General features: G+C 39.2%; 1 protein-coding gene across 5 annotated transcripts in view; it reads right to left on the reverse strand.

Annotated features, from left to right (window-relative positions):
- Window positions 1-26,072, reverse strand: part of akap6 (A kinase (PRKA) anchor protein 6) — a 218,854-nt gene that overhangs the window by 85,250 nt on the left and 107,532 nt on the right. For all 5 annotated transcript variants that reach the window (XM_025901263.1, XM_025901261.1, XM_025901264.1 and 2 more), the window contains 2 exons: window positions 21,551-21,681; window positions 11,160-11,280 (listed from right to left, as the gene is read on the reverse strand). In XM_025901263.1, coding sequence (XP_025757048.1) covers window positions 11,160-11,280; window positions 21,551-21,681 — 252 coding nt within the window. The remainder of the gene's footprint in view (window positions 1-11,159; window positions 11,281-21,550; window positions 21,682-26,072) is intronic.

Below are 26,072 nucleotides of genomic sequence, written 5' to 3' on the forward strand. Positions count from 1 at the left end.
GCAGCTCTATCTATCCATGAAGCCAGGTATCACAGACCAATTAGTTAAACTGCAGGAATGTCTTAAAGACATAAAGACCTGGATGGCCGCTAACTTTCTGCTTCTTAATTCAGATCAAACTGAGGTTATTGTACTCGGCCCTGAAAATCTTAGAAATATGGTATCTAAGCAGATTCTTACTCTGGATGGCATTACCTTGGCCTCCAGTAATGCTGTGAGGAACCTTGGAGTCATTTTTGACCAGGACATGTCCTTCAATGCACATATTAAACAAATATGTAAGACTGCTTTCTTCCATTTGCGCAACATCTCTAAAGTTAGAAATATCCTGTCTCAGAGTGATGCTGAAAAACTAGTTCATGCATTTATTACTTCCAGGCTGGACTACTGTAATTCTTTATTATCAGGATGTCCTAAAAACTCGCTGAAAAGCCTTCAGCTGATCCAAAATGCTGCAGCAAGAGTACTGACAGGGACTAGAAAGAGAGCATATTCCTCCTGTTTTGGCTTCCCTTCATTGGCTTCCTGTTAAATCCAGAATTTAATTCAAAATCCTGCTCCTCACATACAAGGTCTTAAATAATCAGGCCCCATCTTATCTTAATCACCTTGTAGTACCACATCACCCTATTAGAGCACTTCGCTCTCGCACTGCAGGCTTACTTGTTGTTCCTAGAGTATTTAAAAGTAGAAGAGAGCCTTCAGTTTTCAGGCCCCTCTTCTGTGGAACCAGCTTCCAGTTTGGATTCGGGAGACAGACACTATCTCTACTTTCAAGATTAGGCTTAAAACTTTCCTTTTTGCTAAAGCATATAGTTAGGGCTGGACCAGGTGACCCTGAATCCTCCCTTAGTTATGCTGCAATAGACGTAGGCTGCCGGGGATTCCCATGATGCATTAAGTTTTTCCCTTCCAGTCACCTTTCTCACTCACTATGTGTTAATAGACCTCTCTACATCGAATCATATCTGTTATTAATCTCTGTCTTTCTTCCACAGCATGTCTTTCATCCTGTTTTCCTTCTTTCACCCCAACTGGTCGCAGCAGATGGCCGCCCCTCCCTGAGCCTGGTTCTGCCGGAGGTTTCTTCCTGTTAAAAGGGAGTTTTTCCTTCCCACTGTCGCCAAAGTGCTTGCTCATAGGGGGTCATATGATTGTTGGGTTTTTCTCTGTATTTATTATTGTGCTATCTACTGTACAATATAAAGCGCCTTGAGGCGACTTTTGTTGTGATTTGGCGCTATATAAATAAAATTGAATTGAATTGAATTGAATTGAATTGAATTGAATTGAATTGAATTGGACTTCCATGGTAACAACTGTTTGTCTATAACAAACACTGTGTTTGAGCATGTAACACCCTAGGACACAAGTCGATGAGCAATTTTGGAATCATCTTGGCAGATCCATAGCCGTATGCTCTATGCACTCTAGAGGAGCAGAGCTGTCAACTGATCACCACCTGGTGGTGAGCTGAATCAGGTGGTGGGGCACATGCTAGATGATGGCATTGCATACCCAAATGTGTAGTGAGGGAGCAGTGAGCATGTCTGACAGAGATTGTCAACTCTCATCTCTGGCAGAACTTCAACAGAATTCCAAAGACAGCTCACAACAGAATTTCCATAAAGGATATTGTCTGATTCAGTAGCCTCAGAATCTCTGCTTTTTGCAGATGATGTGGTTTCACTGGCTTCATTGACCAACAAAACCACATCATCTGCAAAACGCTTGCACCAGAATATAGTAGCTGGCATGAGATTTAGCAGCTGATAATCAAAGACCATGATTTTTGGTTGGAAAAGGGTGGAGTTTAAGTATTTGGACACAAGTGATGGAAGGATGGAAGATGTAAAATTCTGTGAAAAACTAAATACACCCCTAGAGAAGGTGAGGAGCAGCCACATGTTGCTAATCAAATGCACTTAATTAACTGACAATATTATATGTTCACAAAATGCCAATGAGGAAAGACATGAGCAATGATCTTACAGAAGCAAATGTTACTGTCCATGAATTTGGGAAGGCTTATGAGGTCTTTTCCAGAAAGTTTTAACTTTAAGTAACATTTTTGTACAGTGAAAAAGATTATTCACAAGTTGAGAATATTATAGACAGGTGCCAATCTTTCCAGATGTGGACTTCGTATCAAATTCACCCCAAGGTAAAGGCTCAGAGATATATATAAAAAAAGCAAGAGCTACATCTCACACTCTACAGTTTAATCTAAATGATTAAAAAAGTATGGGATTCCCAAAAGAAAGTCTCTTAACTCTGAAACGAACATGGCAGCAAAGCTTAGGTTTGCGGAGATTCATCTGAACAAACCACATCTGAACAATGTCCTTTGAAGCAATGAGACCCAAATTTGGCCATAATGCACAGCAAATTTTCTAATCTGATCTGATCCAATCATCCTGTTTGGTGAAAACCACACCATATCAGCACAAACAACTCATACCAACTGTAAAGCATGATAATGGAGAAGTGATGATTTGGGCTTGTTTTGAAGCCACAGGACCTAGGCACCTTGCAGTCATTGAGTCCACCCCTCTTGATAACCTCTCTTGATAACAAAGTATTGTTGAGTCAAATGTGAGGTCATCTGTCTGACAACTAAAACTTGACTCAAAACTGATCAGGCAACATGACAGCAATCCCAAATGCACCGGCAAATCTATAACAAAATGACTAAAAAAGAAAAAAAGATCAAAGTTCAGACCTCAACCCATTAAAGATGCTATGGCAGGACCTGAAGAGAGCTGCACATAAATGAATGCCTGCAAATCTCAATGAACTGATGCAACAGTTTCAAAGAGAGTGGGCCAAAATAACTGCATAATGAAGTGAGAAACTGATTAATGATTACATCAAGAAACTGATGTTAAAGATGGTTCTACAAGCCACTGACTCACGGGGTGTACTTAGTTTTTAATTGCACTGCATGGAGTTTGGTGGAAACTTTATTTTTCACATGATAGTATGTAGGGCATTTTTATAAATGTAAATATATGACTGTATGCTGTATACTATATATTGTAGTACTTTTTAATACTTGGCAGTAGATGAAGATCTCAGGACAGCAAAAGTGAGCCTTCACTCCCCTTAGAAACTTAATAAGCACTTTCCAGATGTTGACCACAAACTAGAAGGATTTTACATAAAAGTTTTTTTTCTTCTCCAGATTCACTTATGTGTCTGGAACACTACACATATCTGTATCAAAGAGCACACAAACACGCCTCTCCTCCTTCCTCCCTGCTTTCCAAGGTTGATAAGTGCCTCACTCTAACATCACAATAAACAGTAGAGCCTCGGCCTGCCAAGGCTACTCGCAGAACAACTGTCAGCCCAGCTATCCTTTTCCGGAGGACACACACACACAAAAACAACACAAAAATGCCCACATACACACTGCTTTTTCAGTTCCACACCATGCAAAGGCAAACACTCACACACTCACACCTCCCAAAAAAAACCCAACTTTTGTTGGGCCCTGCTGTTGCTATGGTTACAAGGTCGAGTCCCCCCAGTATTTTAGGGGAGCACAGCGAGGTTCTTTAACGGTCACATGGAGTGAAAAAAAATCACTGCAAAAACAAGAGGGTTAGAGCTGCTTTTCTGCAGGATACACACAAACTGAGAGAGGCAGGAGTAGTGAAATGTTCAAGCATTCATTTGTACTGCATGAGCATATATAACACTTGCTAACATAGCTCCCACATATTATGTGTTGTGTTCTTGTTAATAATAGTGTGCCTGTTATGACTGAATGTTTATCTAACACAGTCATAAGAAGGTTGGATGAAGTGCTCCCATAATAAATATGGATTGCAGTGGTAGTTTACATTACATCCAGCTCTGTTTAGAGACATAAGGAAAAGAGAAAAAACATTTTTGTATGAATTAAAACTTCATTTCAGACCACCTTAGACAGCACGGAGGATAAACAGAGGCTCCCAATAGTAAAAAAAAAACAAAAAACAATGTTTTACAAAGGCAGCATGGTGACCTACAGCTCAGCAGCAGGCGACACTATACATATCAGGGGGCATCCCAGTTAAAGTTTTCAAAAACCCAACATCCTTCCTGGACTGAATCAGTCATAATGGAAATGGATTGAAACAAAGCTTTAAAGAACAGCTCCAAGTATTGTACCATCGAGATGCCTGAAAAGTCAACACGTTCTCACCCCCAAAGCGCAACATTTTACGCTAGGTGACAAATCGTCAGTATATTACGCTTCCGGGCACCCAACACAGCCCTATATTACGAGATCGGAAAGATGAGGAAACATGAGAACCGTTTGGAATAAAACTACACCTGTACGTTCGTTTTACTTAAATCGCTTTGGAAAACACTATCTAACGTCATTATAGTGCTGGTTAAGGTTAGGGATAAGGTTAGGGTTATGGCTGGAATACATGGCTGGAACGTGTATTACTGGATTTCATCCATAACCTGGCGCATAGCATAAGTTCCTCAGGAATGCCTCGGGACTTGACAAATCCTCACTATATTACACCTTGGGAGTGAGAATGGGCTGGAAAAGTAGGCTACCTTTAATATCGAGTGATCTCTGTCAAAATATCTTACAAGACTCTTTAATTATATTAATTCTACAAAACTTTTAAATACATTCTATTCTAAACTATGTGTGGGATAATGTTATGAGCTTGTAATGATGTTGTTGGGTACCTTCTAAACCTCTGGATCTGAGCATCAGCCTGAAAGCTGAAGAGGGCCCTCTAAGTTCTCTGCACTCATACTCTACTAGAGCCATGAAGCCATCAAAGCCCTTAAAATGGAAGCTGACTGTTATACATACTGTTATTGCACCAGCAGTGGTGTGTATATAAGCACCATGTAAAATTGAAGTAGCAAGCTATAATCTAAACGCTCTAGGAAACCCAATTAAGGGGATAAATTTATGGCTAAACTTAAGAAGGAAGAAACAGAAGTAACGTTTCCTTGAAAGACTCATTTGGTGGAATTGGAACATGAAAAACTAAAAAAAATGGAGGTTCAATTAGTTTTCATATTCCTGTACCCAGGATTCCAAAAGAGGCGTAAGTGTTTAAATTTTCAGTTAAGTGAGCTTTGAATTACGTAAGTGTGAAGAAAGATACCGATGGGAGGTCTGAGGATATCTGCATGACCATCTTACCCAGGTTATTATACTATTCCAAGCACTCTCAATTGAAATAAATGATAAGCAATTCAATCAAATGGGACAAATTAGTATCACAGTATATTTGGCAAGGGAAAAAATGAGAATAAGACTTTAAACCTGCATACTGGAAAAGAACAAGGGAGGACTTGCATTGCCCTGCTTAAAAAATGAATATATTTCAGACTTATTCTGAAACTACCGTGCAAAGCAAGATGGAAGGAAAGTGAAGAACACTTTTCTGGGTATATTCCAATTCAAGCATGACTGGGTGATAAAAGACTGATCCAAAAACTAATGGACCTGGGTAATAAATGGATTAATTTATCTGTGAAAACATGGCAAAATATTATCATCAAGGTTAGTTTGATAGAAGAGATAAAGAAGGTGCTGACACGATATTGATTTTGTACCTAATAAATTATATGCAAACCATAAGCAATGGAACATTAAGTGTCTCTCCTCATATTGTACCTTTTTTAAATAAAGTGACACTGTGCAAAGTGTGGCTTTCAACTGAAAAATGTTAAAAAGAAGTTAAAAAACTGATTCCTCTTCAGATTCCTGCAGGTGTGCCACCACATTAATAGTTTTAAGGAAGAGATTCAAATAGCACTCAACAGCTTAATAAAAGTGCTTTTCAGTGCCTATTAGGCAGACTCTGATCTAAACGTGATCTAAAGAATATAAAAGGGAATCAGTACCTACATAAAGCAAAAATGGCAGAGGGAAGCTAGTTGAATTCAGTTTAGTTTATATAGCACCACAACAACAGTTGCCTCAAGGTGCTTTAAAGACACTACATCTTTTAAAGACACTAAGTAAAGACACTAAAATAATATAGAGAAAACCCAACAATCAGATGAACAAACAGAAATCTGTTTGCAAAACTGTGCTTTCCAATGGAGGACTGAGAATAACATTTAAGGCTCGCTGGGGTTGTTTGGCTGGAAGAGTCTTCGTGGATATTTCATTACTCCGATCCAGAGGTCACATCACTCAAGCTCTTGTAGCTGCTGGAGAAACTGTGGCTTCCAAACAACCATCAGTTACCAAATATTTATAATACATTGTAGCGAAAAAAAATGTTGCAGAATTAGTCAGTATAGTGGGGAAAAATATTTGTTTAGTTCCAGGAATAAGGATTTCTTTTTAGATTTCTAAATTCTCCATCTGCAAACTTTAAAACAAAATGTGGAATCTAGAGTTTAGTGAACAGGAAAGAAACGGTAAAGAAATGGCTTAAGCAGGATATTCCAGCCTTAGAGGACTGGTATAACATTACTTGTTATGAGTGAGTTGGAAAGAGTACATCATGTCCTTTCTTCAATACGCTAGTTTTATTTTATTAGTACGATTGCTTTATTTATTCCCACATGTTGTTAAGTCTATCTTTGAAATCATGTCTAAATATAACACTGCATTACTTACTGTACCTTATTTATCTTCTTTTTATATATTCTGCTCCTGAGAACAATTCTGGAGAAGAGACATTCAAACTTTTGGCGACTTTCTGCCAAAAAAAAGGTTTAAATAAACTATTTTTCCTGCGCCTACCAGCAGGCTGAACTAATGCCATGCTAATTCACGTAATGGATACATTAAGCCAAGGAAAATGAAAAGTACATCTGCTAACACTCTGATAACAAAGAGATCAGCCTGTAATCAGATAACTGAAACTGTGGTGACACTCAGCTGTGCACATTCGTCAGTGCAGCAGCACAAGTGGATGTGTCCCTGTTGGGCTGAGCAGAGAAATTGTCATGTTTGTGTTTAAAGAATGCTCCCATAGATTTCAATTTAGGATTCTTGGAGTGCCGTGTCCCTCTCTTTTAATGTCTCTGCTTAAAGCAAGTCAGAAATCACAGTTTTACACTAGTCTTCACTAATTTTCCAACTAGCCACTGGTTTAAACTTAATTCTTAGAAAATCAGCAGTCACAGTGTGTTGTTCCTATTGGTTTGGATTACAGCATGCAGCTTTAGCCTAAACAAAACTAGACAATTGGTTATGCTGTTCTCACTATCTCTACTTTTAAGATTAGGGTTAAAACTTTTATTTTTGTTAAAGCACACAGTTTGGGCTGGATCAGGTGATCCTGAATCCTCCCTTAGTTGTGCTGCAATAGGAGTAGGCTGCCGGGGATTCCCATGATGCATTGAGTGTTTCTTCTTCAGTCACCTTTCTAACTCACTATGTGTTAATAGACCTCTCTGCACTGAATCATACTTGTTATTAATCTCTGGCTCTCTTCCACAGCATGTCTTCTATCCTGTCTTCCTTCTCTCACCCCGACCAGTCGCAGCAGATGGCCCCGCCCCTCCCTGAGCCTGGTTCTGCCGGAGGTTTCTTCCTGTTAAAAGGGAGTTTTTCCTTCCCACTGTTGCCAAAGTGCTTGCTCATAGGGGGGTCAGATTGTTGGGTTTTTCTCTTTATGTATTATTGTAGGGTCTACCTTATAATATAAAGCGCCTTGAGGCGACTGTTGTTGTGATTTGATGCTGTATAATTAAAATTGAATGGAAATGTTATACATATAGTTTTGTTATATCTTTAGAAAGTTTCAGTTAATTAATATTTTCAAATTGCCTTTATCATCTTGTATTTCTTTTCAATTCATCATTTATTTATTTGATCAGTATTTCAGCACCCAAAGACAGCAAATAGGAGTACTATAAAACAGTCATAAGCAACAAATCCCCAGGTTGGAAAGCAGAAAACACTGAAATTTTTGCCATTAATACCCATATATTACTCAAATGAATGACTAATCCCTTCGGTAGAGGTTTGATTACACCAGTAATGATTTTAATTGAACACTTTAATGGGAAAATGCTTTGTTTAAATGCAGAAATACAGGTAAATGAAAGACAAAGTGCTATCTACAGCCGTAAATATACAAGGAAAGTACAAGGATACAAAGTTGGTGGGGCTTCAAGCACATTTTATAGCTGCTACATGAATGCAATGGATTCACTGTTATGGTGTTTTTACAGTTTGAGATTTTTTTCCTCAAGTGAAGGATGTGAGTGCTTATCTGCCATGGTTTGAAATAAAGAAGCAGACACAACAACCTATATAAGATACAAAAAAGCCCTATATGAGCAGCTTACAGTATACAGGCCTGTAGACCTGTCTCCGTAAGTCTCAGCGGTGGAGAGGAAGAGAAACAGTATAAGAAAGCGACCTTGGACCGGGCGAGGAGACGCTGTTGAGCTCCACATCAATATTTTAGCAGTAGAGTTGACACATCAAAAAAAAAGAAAAAAAAAGAGAGAAAGAGAAAAGAAAGAACGAGGGAGAAAGGAGAAGAAGAGAATGCCCAGCGATTCCAGAGTCATCCAATATTCATGCACGCATCATCGCTGCCATGAATATTCATATGGAGATGAATATTTAAGTGCAACTCCTATGGAGAAATTAGGTTCATCTTTACACTTATCAATAATTTGCAGGCCAGGTGAGTCTCATCGGCCACTAAATAAGTCATGTCTGCACGCACGCACACAGACGTTTGAAGGATGGGAAAAAGAGTGGAAAACAACACAAAGTTACATGTCTGCTGGTTCGCAGCAGTGCCTTGTGGGTAAGAAGAGAAAGAGATGTCAGCAGTTTGATCTCCAAAACCAGAGTATGTGCACGCAAGTGATCTATTACCATTAATGAATATACATGCATACAGTTGCATGGTTGACACACACGTTAACTCCAAAATGTTAAAATGTCCAGCATCAGTAACACTGATTTGTTATGGTTATTGGTCTTTTATGTCCAATGTGAAATATCTGACAACTGTGAGATGAATTCATGTACCTGTTTTTAATGTAACCAATCATGCTACTGTGATCAAATATTTAGCATCTAGCCAGAATACGCTGTTTTTTTTTACCGTGGTTTGTAAATAAAAGAAACCAGTTTAGATCCATTTCATTACTTTATTTAGTTGCAGCTCCCAGTGACAGAAGCTCTTTTGACAATAGGCAGTATTTCACAAATGAGAAATATTACTGTCGTTAGAAATACCCCAAACCTCCAACTGAGAACTAAAATGAAATAATTAATCACTGCAAGCACTGTGACATGAATATTGTACAGCTGAGACTGTGAAGTTAAAAATTTAGTCAAGCCTGATAATGTAGAGCCTAGCCCAGGAAAGACTGTGAAGTGCATTAAACTGGAACTGTGAGTGGATTTAGGTCCAAAAGGTTCCATTACTTGGAAAAACCCACCAAAAGTTTTTGTCTCGATTTTTAATCCACCCAACCATTTTTAATATTTCCAACCTGACACTAGTGAAATTAATACATTGATTCATGAACATCTGCCAACTGAGTGAATCTGAATTGTACACACGTGACACCAGCTCACACATACGTCATTATTTCATTTGCTGTCTGTCAAAATATGACTTACTTCTACTTTTTAAACTGTTACAAAGTGTAGGAACAAGTATATTTTTCATTAGATTCCCCTTTTTGTGTGCATGCCTGTGTGTGTTTGTAAGAATATAAAGGACAGAAGAGGACAATTCAGAAATCTCTAATCGTAACACATCCTGTTCTTCTGCGTTACTCATCTGGTTGCAGTGATGTCATTACACAAACACACAATCTCTCTCTCTCTCTCACACACACACACCCTTCTCTATGATATGGTTATGAGGGAGGCTATGCCTTGTAATCCTATTCTCCTTGGTGAGGATGAAGACAGGGTGTATGTTTGTGTGTGTGTCTGACTAGAAAAAGGAGATCTGAGGTGGAGGGAGGAATTAGGGCAGGAAAGAGGAAGCCAGCCAAAGTGGGCGGGCAATATTTGCATCAAACACTTATATTTTCTACACAGTTACATGTTTTCTTTTTATTTTGAGACTGAAGTCAGTGCTGCACGTCCATGATGGAAGCAGAGCAGCTGATGGGCCCTTTGTGAATGTTTGGAAACATCATACTATACAAAATGTACAAAATTTTTGCACGTCTCTGAATGCATCAGCTTAAAATGAACATAGCCTATTAGTTAGTGAGATCAGGTTTTGTGATGCCTTGACCTGAAAGTTTTTGCTTTTGGGATCTTAGCTTTTTGAATCCAAATGTCAGGAGAATGAGGTGGATCTGACTGTAAAACAGAAGAACAATGCACAGTCATATAGCAGCAACTTGTCAATCACATGCCAGGCATGCCCTCCAGCATGCCCTAACTCATCCTCCTTTTTGACACTAATGGGACCGTCATTTACAAACTGAACATCATGTCGCATTCAGAAAAACTTGAAAGACTTTAGTTTACTGAGGTCTTAAACAAAGACTCTGAAGGACCATAGAGGTCTATATCATTAGAGTTTCTTCTGGAACCAGAGAAGTCACCCCTGCTGGCCATATGAAAGAGTCCAAGCACTTGTACATTGGCTTTTCAGACCTGGAAGCTACGCTGATCTTTCAGTATATGGCTGCAGTCTATTTCTTAGGCTGTTTTTTTACACTGCTAGCACAATCACGCATCAATTGGGTAAAAATGTGTACACTGTGAGAGCTGACAAAAAGCTATCCAGTAACTTGATTACTTGTTTCTTCCAACCAGATTATGAAGAGTAAGTCACACACTTGTTGCCATGTCCCTTCGATGCAAACTGAAGTCCAGACTTGCAGGTTTTATGTGCACAGCCTGCTTAAGAATATCAAATAGAATTGGTGCAGACCTCAAAAGAGTCCACAGCAGGTGCAGACTTCAATACGTTCTCTGAAAGGATTACCCCTAGTTACACTATTATGGACACTGTAGTGTTAAGGGAAGCATAGTTTAGATCATGGCAGTAGTTTGATACACAGAAATAACCATGGTACATTTCATCACAAAGCACAGTTTTACCCTTCATGGCCCAGCGCCCACAGGCTGGATATTTGGAAGAAGCATCGGTCACACTGGATGCAGAAGTGTCATGTCTATTCTATACTATTCACATGTACTGTGAGTTGGTGAAAGTAACACTATTTACCTTGAAGAGGTGATGTCTCTGCTCTTCTGACAACATCAGCTGATGACTGTCTGTTACCATGGCGTCCATGTCCATCAGCCAATCCCACAGCTCCTGGTATTCAGCCTCAAACTCCTGCAGACTGACAAAAGGAAGAGAGAGAGAAGAAAGAGTTAAACTGTTATAGTTAAATGTTTGTTTTGCTGTGATTCATCTCGTCTATTTTATTATTTCCTTTATTATTGTAACATTTTTTTGTCCTGCGGCAAAGGGAAACGCGGATCTTGTTATATTGATAAAGCACATGGCTAAAAACTGACTGACAGATAAAGTTTGTTGTACAGAAAGAGAAAGCAGAAGGCAGAAAGAAAAAAGTCTGTCAAAAAGCAAAACTAAAATGTCGTTCCAGGGAGTATTTTGTTACATTTTATAGTTGTGGTCATAAGTTTACAAATCATGTGCTTGAATGTCATGGTAAATTTGGGATTTTATAGAGTTGGTTCTTAAGTTGCATTTATTTTGAACTTTCTCAAATCCACACAGGGTCAGAAATACGTATATATACACCCCCACTAATATTTGGTTAAATGTCCTTTACCAACTTGCACCTCAGTCAGATGCTTTTGGTAGCCACCAACAAACGACTGAACATTGGACCACTCTGTGTGGCAAAGCTGACAGTTCATTTAAATTAGTTGGCTTGTGAGATTATTATAGAAACAATTATATGATACCTGCTGAATTTGCAAGTTTGCTCACTTCCAAAGAAATGAACAGCCTGTAATTTAATGCTAGTTTAATTTTAATGGAGAGATACAGAATATCAAACACAAATTCAGAAAAAAACACATGACATAATAGTTATAGATTGATTTGCATGTCACAGAGTAAATAAGTATTTGATTACCAAGCAAAACATGACTTAGTACTTGTTGGAGAAACTGTTGTTGGTCTCCAGGTTTGCACACATGTCAGCAGGGTTTTGGTCCTCTCCTCTTTAAAGAAACCCTCTAAATATTTTTTGGTTCTTGACTGCCACCTAGCAACTTCAAGCTTCAGCTTCTCCACAGATTATCTAAAGGACTGAGGTCTCTAGACTGGCTTGGCCAATACATGACCTTAATATGCTTCTTCTTTCGCCACTCCTTTGTTGGCAGTATGTTTTGGATTGCTGTCATGCTGGAAGACCCATCCACAACCGATCTTCAGTGAGACTGAGGATAGGCGGTTCTCATTCAAGACTTTACGATACACTGGCCCCTCAACGCGGGGAAGTCGTCCTGTACCCTTAGCAGAAAACCAACCCCAAAGCATAATGTTTCCACCTCTGTGCTCGACTGTAGGGATGATGTTCTTTGGGTCACACCCAGGAATTCTCTTCCTCCAACGACGGCAAATTGATGCCAAAGAGGTTGATTTTATTTTCATCTGACCACAACACTTTCTCCCAAGCCCTCTCTGAATCCTTTAGATGTTCAGTGGCAAACTTAAGACAGGCCTGGACATGTGGACCTTTTTAAAACTTATAAATTCCATGAGCAGTAATGTCAAAATGTTTAAGTTGCCTTTAATAAGTGAGTTAACACAAAAAATTCACTATGTGTTTTCTAAGATATTTAGATATTGTGTTCATGACAGTTTATACAATCAGCACCTAGGCTGTTTAAATTTCTAAACTGTTTTAATTTTAATTTTGTAAAACTGTATTCAGACGTGGTTAATATTGTAGGGTCTTTAGCTTACATATACAATGCCTCGAGGCGCCTTGGCGCTACGTAAATAAAACTGAATTAAACTGAATTGAAAGTGTAGTACGATAAATAGTCTTATACTCTCACGTCTTCTGTCATCCCCCCACCTCTTGCTGCTTCATCCCACTTCCTTCCCCATTCTCCTTATCCCAGATTTCACCCCCACCTTTCTCCATTTCACCCCACTTTTCCAACCTCTCAATGTCATGGCTTTGCCTCCCACATTCTACTCTTGCCCAGATTTTCTCCTCCACCTCTCTTTTTTCTGTTTCCTCCTCCTTTTCTTATTTCCTAGCACTTTCTCTAAACCTTTCTACCTCCCTTCTTTCTCTTAACATCTTTCCTCTCCCCTACTCCCTTATTCTCCCTCCCCTTTTTCAGCTCACTCCTCCCACTATCACCTCCCTCTTCCCCTTCCTCCCTCATCCTCTCACCTCCCCCTTCCCGACAAAGGATCACATCAAATATTTATGCTGCTGGAACAGGGGCCGATTGCTCAAACACGCGCATTACTGTCAGCCGTTTTGTTAAGGTGCGTGTGTGTTTATTATTTATATATTCGCTGGCTTTCGGTCTCGGCGGGGATCGCCAACATGTTTCTCAACATTAGCGGTGAAATTGTTTGGAATTCTCCGGTCGCTGACGACGACAGTTTGACAGCTCTGTCAGACCCACAGTATTTCCACGGTGACTCGCACACAAACACACACACTGCACGTACATGCCAGGCAAGACGACCACACATTAAGAGGTGCTCTCTGAAGCACACGCATGAAAATCACTCAAATACACAAACACACACTTACTGAAAATCACAGTTACCCAGAAAGCCGCATACATATTCATCACTAAAAAAGGAAACACACTACAATTTGATGTTCCATCAAAGTAGGGAGAGTAAACTATGAATGAAATTACGAAAAAACAACAACAAATGGAACAAAAAATACTCAACTCTCTCCCATTGTCTCCTACAAGCTACAAAATTCAAACTATTAATATCTTTGGAGTGAAAACATGCATTTATGGGCCTGAATCAGAATCACAATACTTTATTAATCCCTGAGGAAATTATATACATGTAAATATTTTTACATCTGTGCCTGTTGTTTTGCAATATAGACCCAATAAGTGAATCTTAATCAACTGGCAATCTCTGGAGCTGAAAAATTAAGCCAATGCTACGTGCACACAAAACTGCAGTTCTACTCACTTTTGGGGCCAGCCTCAAATGGCTTAAAGTGACAATTTCAAATTAAAATGCCCAACTTTACAACCTTAAATGTATGTTTACAGCCTGGCACAAAAATGGATTTAGGATAGGCTCCCTCTTCATAACTTGAATAACGAATGGAGTGAAGTGTTTTTTAAATCATCATTGACCTGAGTACTGGAGTTGGGGGCGTGGTCGCAATACCTGACTGGGACACCTGTTTCACTGCAGCTCGGAGAGTACCTGAACAGTGTCTGTAGACAAGTCAGTCACTTCCATTTAAACTACCACCACAGCAATATCCTTGCAACCAAACATATCACAAGAAGTTTTTTCCAACTGGTTGGGCAATACAGATTTTTTCCCTGAACAGGGACAGGTTCTTGCCAGGGGTTCTCTAACCAGCCCTGCATGACTGGGGCATTAGCAATCATTTTCGCACTGTCTGGCATCAAACTCCAGCAACCACTCGCAACCAGTCAGAGAATACTCGTTGTTCCTTCAAGACCGGCCATATGGTTGCAGACCAGTCTCTAGGCCTGCATGACTGGGCATTATTCATTTGATGCTACACTGTCACCATGATGTTCACATGTACAAACCGGAGGACAAGTTAGCATCACGTGGTTATTGGTCACAATGGTCACATGGTTATTGGTCATGTGTTTTGAAAACCTTAATAAAATTATACTTCCTGCATCTTGGAAAAGTTTACTTCTGCTCCCGCACATAAGGAACTTGTAACTATGGCATTTTCTGAAATATTTATAATGTTAATTGCTTCTGTCATCTCAAGAATACTTATGATTAATAACCACTTTAACCTTTCCTCGTGACTGAGAGTTTTGCATGTAATAATTTTGTGTTATTTTGCACAAACTCATTCCCAAAGCTCTCTGTTCTTATCCTGTTCCCCACTTTTCAGAAATGACCTTAGTTTATTCTGTGGTTTTTATATCCATCACAATTTCGAACTTGTCCCCATTTTCTGCTTTTACTTTCTAAAAATTGTTTTCTTCATCTTCTGTGGCTTTTTTTATAACTCCATTTTCCTGCTCTCGGCTACAGAGAACTAAAACAAGATTTGCCAACATTTTTCCACCTGTTCACCTAACTCCCCCCGCCTTGATCTTCTGTTATTCTCGTCCTATCCTTTCCCCACACCTCCTGTCCTCCACTGAAAGTGATTCTCCGTAAAATAAAAGCTAAACCGAGGAGAAAAAAGCAAAGCAAGCAAACGCTGCTTCCTTCCCCCAGAGGCGGTGTTCCTCATTATGCGCTGAGCAGAGCGGCCCTTTACTGACTAAGACAGATGAAGCAGATACAACACTCGTACAGATTGTTTTCTCTTGTCGTTTTTCCACCTCCCCTCCTCTCCTCCATTTCCGTCTTGTTCTCACACTAATGTTAACTAAATGCTTTGTAAAACAGAATCTCACGGGGGGTGGAAGACGAGAAAACAGACAAATCGGAGAGGAAGGATCGACGAGGCGCCACTGTGGGGCTGCGTTCAACACCGGGATGGTTACAGAGTGTTTGAAGTGTCAAGTTCGCTTTCTGTCACACTGCGCTGACGGAGTGCACAGGAGTATTATAGAGAGCCTTTCTGACATTCAGTCACCTGAGGAAATTTGAATTATAAGGATCTATTATTCATTTCTACCTCGACATAATTCCAGTCAACACTGGATATAAAAAATAATGTGGATAGAAAGTGTGCAAACCTACATGGAAAAACATATTGATATCTACACTAGGTATTCAGACAGTTTTCAATGCATTATTTTGCAATGACATAATAAATGTGCATCTGCTGAGATTAAGTAGGTAAATGCCATGTGTTTCAGTGTAACACTGAACTCTATACATCCTGTCTGTATTTTCTATTTTCTACCCAAACACAACAGAGAATGGCACACAAACACTAAGCAAAGGTATTTGTTGGGCCCAGCTTCAATCTGCAATGAAGGGACTATGACAGGGGTGTCCAACTCCAGGCCTCGAGTCCCGGTGTCCTGCAGGTTTTAGATGTGTCCTTGATCCAACACAGCTGATTTAAATGGATAAATTACCTCCTCAACATGTCTTGAAGTCCTCCAGAGGCCTGGTATTTAACTAATCATTTAATTCAGGTGTGTTGACCCAGGGTGATATCTAAAACCTGCAGGACACCAGCCCTTGATGCCCGGAGTTGGACACCCCTGCACTATGACAATTTCCAGTGTGACGCTATGATAGATGTTGAAGTTCTGTAGTTCTTTGTCTCCCAGCTCCAAATTCCTTCCCTATGTCTTTCAGTCAGTGTTGAGTTTTATATGAATGATGTCAAATGTATGCTTTTCAAAATAACTGCTGTAACACTGTTAGTGTCAGGTGATAGTCCACCCAACTGAAACTTAAAATGTCTTCATGAGGGGCCTAAAAAATATATTGGGATCTTTCATTTTTAAATACTTTATCATACTTTCTTACTGATTTACTCCTTTATGTATTTATTTATTTTTTTAATGATCCGTGGTGTCAGTATTTTGAGAAGTTCTTTAACTAGTATTGTATTTTAAACAGGATTCAGGATAGATAACTTGTTGCTAACTAAAAACCTTTGGTTAAAACACTGGCAGTGTCTTTCAGGCTTAAATGGACAGATTTGTTATCATACTTCACTTTCTACTTCCCTTTCTCTCTCTCCCTGCTGCCTGCTGCTGCAACGCCGATAGCGGCTGTAACTGCTGTCTCTAATTCATCATCCTCCATACAGCAGAAAGAAGAGAGCAAAGGACAGAAGGCAAGAGGAGGGAAAGCAAGGCTCTCAGAGAGAGAGAGAACGGGAAAGAGGAGAGGAATGGAGAAAGAGGAAACTGTGGAGAAGGTAACAATAAGATGAGAAGACAGATATTCTAAATAAATAAAAGAAAAGAAGAGGATAGGAGTGATGCATAGAGGAAGGCAACAAAGTAGTTGCACTGAGAGAAAGAATGCAAAATAAAGCAAGGTGAGCAGGAGAAAAACACGCAGAGAAACGAAGAGGCAGCAGAAGGCCAAGAAAGAGGAGACAAAGCAGAGGTCAAGGAAGAGCAACCGGGAAAGAGCAGGAACAGAGGGTGAGGAGGAACGCAGGGAGAGATGGAGTGAAGGAAGAAAGGATGACAAGAGAGGAGGATAAAGCGATAGAATGAAAGGTTGAATGAGTCATATTGGCAGCCGTCACCTTTCAGTCAGAGACTCTGCTGGATTTATGAGGTGATTCACTGACACTCGCCCAGTCTAATGGATTCATCCTACAGAGACATTAAAATCGAACTGTCAATGAAGAGCAGCACAGAGGCCCCTGCTGATATTCACACACTTCTTCATTCATCCATGCTAACGCGTTCTTCCTACAGAAACACTCAAATCAAGTTGTCCACAACCAAAAATACCCTGGTGCTTAATCAGTCATTCACTCACTAATTTATTATTTTATTATTAGATCTTGGAAAAGAGCATGGTGCACAAGTTTAATTTATTTAGAGTTTTGTGGACTAAAAACACTGACTAACACGTCGTAGTATAGGAAAGTTCCCTAAAACTAAACTAAAAAACTAAAACTAAATGTGAAAAAACACTTTAAGTTAACTAAAATAAACAAACTGAAATGATTTCGTCAACAAAACTAAATAAAATAAAATAATACTATAGATGAAATGTCCTTAGTCCTGTTTGCCTGACGAGGCATTGATGGACGAGTTTATTGAGACTGTGAGTCAACTCATTTCAGTGTAATAGCAGTACTGATTTTCCTAAATCGTGCCTCTGACATACAGTATGCCCTCCAAGATTAAAACTAACACTGAAGCTAATAAAAACTAAAAGAAAAGAAAAGTTTCAAATTGTAAAAACTGAACAGAAACAAGAAAACCCCTCTGGAAAATAACAGTAACTAAACTGAATTAATAACAAAAAGTCAAAATGAAATCAAAAATAAAAACTAATTAGAAAATAGAAAACTATAATAACTCTGAGTGGAAGGAGGAGTGGAGAACTCTGAAAAATTGGGAAATGTCTCTAGATCATCTGTCTAAAACTACTGGACAAGTTATGGTGAAGCACTTTACAATAATTAGTCCTGAAAAAGATCTAAAATGTCATCTTCAGCTACCAAATGGTTGTAGACAGCCATCAAAAGTCTGTGGTTAAAGTAGAACTGGATAGCAGCGTTTTAAGGTGGTATCACTGTTGCCTCACAGTCAGAGGGTTCTGGATTCAAACCTGTGTAGGGTCCTTCTCATTCTTACATTAAGTTTATTCATCCATATATTTACAAAGTCTAAATCCTCCTTGTTTCTCTTTTATCACAAAGTCATTAATTCCTGCAAAGTCAAGTCACTCAGTCATTCAGTTAAACATGCATTTGCTTTCAATTTTAATGTTTGTCCTTCATGTATTCATGTTGGACTTTTTTAAGATATAAAAATGTTAAATAAGGTAACAGGTGAAGGAGCTTGGACATGCCTCATCTTTCCTACATAAGCATTTAGATTATTTTGAACATAACAATAAGAAATATGAAAAATAAAAATGGACTTTTTAGTTACTTTCGTTACTACAAAAATCTATATCTTCCACCCTAACTAACTTTCATTCTGCTAATAATTTAGAATTGAGATATTTTGCTTGAGATTAGTGAATAATTCTAAGAAGTCTGACCTTCATTTTCTTCACAACTGAACCAAAACCAAAAATCTCAACTGAATGAAACTCACAAAGAAAAACATGTAACATCCAATTAATACAAAACTCATCACACACACCACTGCACTGGACAGACAGACACACACACACACCCGCTTGCACATACCCAAATGTAAATGTGAAAGGCAGCAGCTAACATATGAATAACCAATTAGAGTCCGACACATTCAATGTAAATTACTGAAATATTACGCCGCAGCCTCAGAGGGCTGAAAAACACAAACAAGATGAGGCTTTCATTTACATTTGTGCTGTGGGTTTTCGCTCTTTGCGCACAAACAACTTGCGCTTGTAACAACTGTTATTTAATTCAAATAGAAGACTGTCCAGTGGCACTACAGTGGGTTTGATTCGTATATGTGGACACTTGCACAGACAACGCACGCACCGCACTCTTTGCAGAAGCCACCGTGAAGTCACACTGACAACACCCGCAAAGTCTGCAGAACACAACATGCTACAGACTCAAAGGGAGTAATTTAAGCCTCTGTTTTTTTATTTGCATACACACTACTCAGTGTATGTTGTCATTTTCTTTGTGTGTGTGTGTGTGTGTGTGTGCCCTGTGTGTGAGTGATAAGTGCAGCGAGAAGCTCCTCAAAGCCGGGGATGAAACGCCGACAGGCAGCATGACCAAAGACGGTGCTCGCCGAGCCGAGCCTGGCCACACCAGATTACTGCTGTTAACGCTCACACTCTGTGTGTGTGTGTGTGTGTGTGTGTGTGTGTGTGACTGTATTTAGCTGCATGTGTGTGTTGTCTGTTATGTTTGCCTGTGTCTCTTCTATCACAACAGACAACACTGACCTGCTAGTTTTCACTCTTATTATTTTGCACTTCCATTACACTCTGCAGCTTCTGTCCTCTGCACGTTCAACACACAAACTCGAACACCTCGTTTAACAGGTCCGATGAGATGCTGGAACTTCTAAAAGTCAGAACAAATGACTTTAAAGTGGACCTATTATGATCATTTACAGCTCCCTGTATTTTATTCTTGGAATACACAGGAGCAGCAAGAAAGAAGTCCTCATTTGTCTCCTATTGGGCCTTAGTTCATTGTTTTAGCTCACTTCCTGTTCCCTTTGAGACAGTTTTCTTCTTATTGGCTGCACATTGCAAACAGAAGGTTTGAACAATGGTTGGCACTTCTGGGCTCACAGGCTCTGTCCCTCAGTTGACCACAGGAGGGAAATTCAGTTTTATGAGTGCTTAGAATTTCTACAGGGTGTATCAAAAGCATCATCTGTCTCCTATAGGATATATTATTATTATAAGTAATAGACACAGAAGCTTGGGGTAAATTTTAAAATACATGGCTGAATATAAAGTTTTACATGCAAAACTTTCACTGTTCACAAATGCTCAATGAGTCGCCCCACAGACACACAATCGTTCCACACTTTGGCCAGCATGTCTGCAGCCACTGCTGTTGTTGTGCTATTTTACTGTACAGTTAATCCATGATGGCTGGAATTGGAGTCAACCTTAATCCCAGTGATAAAATGCCAAATCAGCAAAATTATGACTGATCCATCAATGAGGAAGCTCGTTGTTAAGGAACGCTCGAACTACTGGCAACCACGTGAAATTCATACATCCCTGTATCATATTGCTTCTTTCCTTCATAAGAGATGGTCATTTTATTTCTGTGAATTTAAGTTAGAATAACATGATTTCACACATCTCTACTCAGAATTTAGCCATGTAACAAAGTGGCGTCCTGTCCAGGATGTACTGCACCTTTGGCCCTAGCTGGGATAAGCTCGAGCCTATATTACACTAAATTAGCACATTAAACTGATGGTTTAAAGTGGTCGCTTAGTGTCTTACGGTTCTGTAGTACTTGCATTGATCCCTGTGACCTCCCTTAAAATCTCAGTGATCACCTCTAAAGTAGGGAGCTGTTGTTATCCTGGCTTGATAACTTTTAAATTCTATATAGAGAGACTGTCTGATTCTCATAACCCCAAGAATGAAGACCCTGAGCCTAGTCATGCGGCAGGTTTGAGGTTTGTTAACCAGTTTGCTAAATTACCGTTGTTTTCAGACTATAAGGCACACATAAAATCCTTTAATTTTCTCAAAAATCATCAGTGCGCCTTATAATCCGGTTCGCCTTATGTATTAATTCTGGTTGTGCTTACTGACCTCAAACGGAATTTAAGTGTTACACGGCGCTCAAAAATCTGTGAAAATGTTTTAGTACGGCTTTGGTAAGCTACAAAGCTGCACCGCTTGATGGATTGTCGGAGCATTACGGCTACTGTAGTCAGGAGCCTCGCGGAGTTACTGTGCTTCAACATAATATTATTGTGTGTGTATAAGGACCCCAAAATGGCATCTAATAAGAGACATGCTTAGGAAACAGATTTCAAACTCAAGGCTTTCAGTCACATTTTGTTTTCGCTTAATGAGCCTTATGTATGAAAATAGACCTGTTGATTAATATTGCGCTTTACAGTCCGAAAAATATGGTAGCCTAATGGTGGATGAACTGTGGCCCAGGAGGTCAATGAATCATCTACCAATTAGATTCTGAGTGTATGCGTCATAATTAGCATTACATGAATGTGTGGGGGATGTGGGGACATTTTAACAGGTCCTCCCATGAGACATGCATTTGTTTTACAAAATATAGAGCACTGTAAAGCAATTACGGAAGCTAACAGAAAATTACTAATCACTTATTCTGTTGTTTCCTGTCGTGCAGTTACCTGTTGTTCCTGGCCAGGTGACTGCAGTGCCTCCTGTTGGTGGGTGACGGGTACTGCAGGCTGCTTAGTTTGATAGCCATCTGCTCTAAGGCCATTCGCTGGGCTTCGCACTGACTGGTGGTCTGCTCCGCCTGGAGAAAACAAAACAGAACACAGGGGTATATATTACCCAGATGGAATTATTTCTTACACTTCTTTGGTTCATTCTGCGATTGCGTTCACATCAGCATATTCTCTGTTATGTTTGTTAGTTGTACCTTGCTATCACCAATGAGGACTGTTATGCTGTTTCCACGATATGCTGTGGATGCTGATGATAGTTCAGAGGGATTCATAACAATCAATATAACAATATTAATGGAAGAAAAGAAACTACAATACAATGCAATGAAAAATGCAACTTACAGGCTTGATTAGCAGCTTCTTTTGAAATGTTTTTAACTGTTTTGAGAGAATAATTTGAGAATAATTTGCAACATTTAAAGAATATTTTGCACTACTGCTTAACCTTGAGAAGATGTTGTTTTATATTTATTATAAAATTCCCTTAAGATGTCATTCAATGCACTGTTAATAGGTTTCTGCAGTATAAAATGAAGACTTTTAATGCTACACAGAAAAGAGTTTTTTATGTTTTAGTCGATTAAATAAATAAATGAATAAAACCATCTATAATATTTAAAAATAAATAAATAAAAGTAGACCCTGGCACCCTATGCTGGCAAACAGCCTAATGTAAAATAATCTGTCATGCTACAAATTAACACTATGTCTATATATGTCATGTTCTCAGCTTGCTGAATTGCAGGTTTTCCATGAAGAATTCCTGCCTTTCTCTGGTTTAGGACTTCTGCAAAGACCCCTCGAGAGTAAGACTTTTTAATACATTCTAAGCCGAACTTAAATCAGAGCTTCTTACAACGTACAAATACCCTGTCTTATATAAAGACCAAGATGACCAGAATCAAGGTAACACAGTGAGCCTTCTTGAAAGCGAACAGAGCGTGTGTGCATGATGAAGTCACGGGTTTGAGTGGGATCATCTTCCACTGAGTGTGATTAGCTGTTTATTGCAGATGAAGGAGATTCGGACGTGCTGCGTTTTGACGGACGTGCCCTTTAAAGCCCTGCGAGCATTCAGCAAGCCACTAGAAACACTCTCCATACTTATCCTCCGCGTCAGGTGACAACATACACACGCATCTATGGAACGGCACGTACATGTGTATGCATATAAATGTACATACACACACAAACATTTCACTAACACAGATCACCCATAAAACCTGACGCACACATTTAATACGAATTGCTTTTCTCTGGCACAAATTACCCCTCATACACACGCTCCCATCAAGCTCGCACAAATGTTCCCATAAAGCCACACACGCACACAAATTGACCATCAATTGCTTCACACACAAAAACAAACATATTCACACATGGAGCATGATTCGCTGCTCTTTCTCACAAATTATCCTTCTCTCTCGCACGCACACACACACATCACAGCTAGTTGCACTCGGTATCCAGACACAATCATATAGAGGCACTCAGAGCGCCGCTCAGATGTAATTGCATACAAACTATATGGAGATGAGGCCTCAATTGAACCAATGAAGGCAGAGTGAGTGTGTACAAACAGCCCAATGTGCACACATACACACATATGACCGCCTGCTTTTTCCTCATTCAGTAACAATCTGAATAAAGTGTTGTCGCGTCGAGTTGCGTTCGCCGTCCGATCTACTTAGCAGACTCGACGGAAGGATCTGGAAAGGTCATCCAATCTGTAGAAGGCAGAGCTGCTCAATCAGCGAGCTAATAAACAAACCGGCAATACACAATCAACAGCACTGTCTGTGTTGAGGTGTGTTTGAACGAGAGAATATTCTGTTTGTGTATGTGCTGCTGTTATAGAAATGAAACTAACTGGAGCCTCTCGGAGGAAAAAAAAACAGAGTTTATCTAAATGTCTCTCCACTTTCCTTCATTACTTCTCTCTATTTCTGTCTTGGTTGCGTTTGCAGACTGTTTGCTGGCTAGTTAGTCAGTCAGTGAATCAGTAAATCAGTCAAGTTGTTCATTAGCTGGTTAGACTGTTCTTTTCTGTGCTAATATGTGCCCTCACACAGTCTATAACTTTGAATCCAAGCCAAGAACTACATTTAAAAATCCCCTAATTTATGTAAGCTTTTTGCACATTTGTCAAGTAAATTACTGTACTTACAGCAAAGCAGAAGCGACCTTGATCAAAATAACCACAGCAGGACAGCTAATCCAATAAAATTGAATTAACATTGAAAGGGACTGTTGTGGTTTTACTATTTTTCTGTAATTTATATACTGATACAATGTTAGGTGTCAGGAGCTGGGTCTGTGACCCAGCATTTTCAGTTTTATTTTGTATTTTAATTTCTTATTATATTGGGAATGTGTTAAGTTCTTTGGTTGCTATTGTTACTTAGGATTTAGCTGAGTTTGTAGGTCTTCTATAACTCCTGATTTAAAAGTCTTTTCTTGTCTTCAGTGTTAATATGTCATGTATTTGTTGTCTGTGTGTGTCATGTAGTCGGTGTTTTTATGTCTACATCTCTCCGTGTTTCCAGTTTTATTTTGAAAGTCTTGTGGTTCTATGTTCAATGTGTTTAGTTTTACTCTTCCCCTGTGGAGTTATTATGTTCATTTGTGTCAGCTGTGTCTCCCCAGGTGTTTCCACTTCCCTCATTACCCTTCTGTGTGTTTTGATTCAGTCTTTGTCCGGTTGACTGTTTTCTTTCCCGTTCCATGTACTTCATGATTCTGCTCAGGTCGTGTTCATGTTTCATGTTCATGTTTTTTCCCATCATAGTTTCTCACATGTTCCTGTTCACAATCTTGTTCATGCCTGTTGTCATAGTTACCACATTTTAGTTTTCCCCATTTAGTTTTTAGTTTCGTTTTTGCCCATTCACCTTTTGCTTTATTTTCGACTCGTGTATCAGCCATAATAAACGGCTCGCTTTTTGTTTAACCTTAGTTCCATCTCCTTCCCTGTCTGTACTTGGGTCCTCATGTCAACACTCAGGCTGCGCAGCCGTGACAGTTGGATGCTCATATTAAACATGGCTAATGTTTCAAAAAATGTGTTTCTTTTTTATTTAACCTTTATTAACCACAAAGAAAAAGAAGTCTCTTGAGATTAAAAAATGTCTCTAGAAAAAGTGCAGTACAATCAATAGAGCTGTATGAACTATTAGCATACACACACACACCTAAACCCATACATTACTTAGGTACAAGCGAAAAAATAAAATAAAATAAAACACAGAAACAACAAAAATATAGAAAATTCAGTGTCAATAAAGAATGCATACCTTAGTAAAAATAACTGTCTAATGGCAGAAATAAAAGTAATAACATTCAGGCAAAACTAGTCATTCACATTATCTAAAATGAACTTAAATTAATTGTCATGGTCCTGAGTCATGCGACCCAGGGTTTCTAAGTTTCATGATATTTTGTTATTCATCTGTATTCTAGCTTCTTTTCAGCTTATCTAGTTACATTCTGTCATACCTACTTGCATTTATATTTCATGGTTTATTGGGTTCCCCTTGTGTCTCATTCCTGTGTTAATTCTCCCTTAGAGGTTAGCGAGTCTTATCTGTCATGTCTCCTGTCTGTGTAGTTCATGTTGACTAGCTCATGTCACTTCTGTGTCTTATTTAGGGTTCTTGTTTTACTTAGAACATCGCTTTAGTTTCACTGTGGTGTCATTTGGTTTGTTCTAGTCAGCTGTTTCCTCATGTGTCTCCACTTCCCCTGATCACCTCATGTGTGTATTTAAGTCCTCTGTCTTCCTGTGTTCAGTGTCCCATCGTCCTTGTTCCACCCATCATGTCATGTCAGGTTTCAGGACTCTGTGCAGGTCATGCTCATGTTGCCTATCCATGTATGAGTTCATTGTTCCTTCATGTTCCTGCAAAAAGTCCTGTTCATAGTCATTGCAGTCTCCTGGTCATTGGCTTCCTAGTTGTCATAGTTAAGTCTGTTTTCTCAGTTTTCCCAGTTTAGGTTCCAGTTTTGTTTTACCTCTGTGCTTACTGCCTTGTTTTGTTGACCTAATTATCAGCCGTAATAAAAGGCTCGCGTTTTGTTCAAGTTAATTGCAGTCTCCTCGCCTGTGTCTGCACCTGGGTCCTCACACACCCACACATGGTCTGCCCCCACAAACTGTGACATTAATTAAGTGAGACCAGTGTCTTAAGTTTTAATTTAGGAGCTATAAATTTGAATTCTCCTTTTCCAAATTCCATTTGAACTTTTGGGACAGACAAAGTGGCGAAATATGGGACCCAGGACAACAATTTCCCACAATTTTTTATTAATATAAGTCAGCACATAAGATTTGAGCAAACCAAGAATAGCCTTATAAATAAAAAATCTACATATAAATATACATAGTGGATGAATCTACAACATGACAAAGCAGACCACCCAAGCTGAGCATACACTGCACAAGGGTGAGTAAGAGCATTAA

The sequence above is a fragment of the Oreochromis niloticus genome, linkage group LG19 (assembly GCF_001858045.2).
Source record: "Oreochromis niloticus isolate F11D_XX linkage group LG19, O_niloticus_UMD_NMBU, whole genome shotgun sequence".
Taxonomy (NCBI): Eukaryota; Metazoa; Chordata; class Actinopteri; order Cichliformes; family Cichlidae; genus Oreochromis; species Oreochromis niloticus.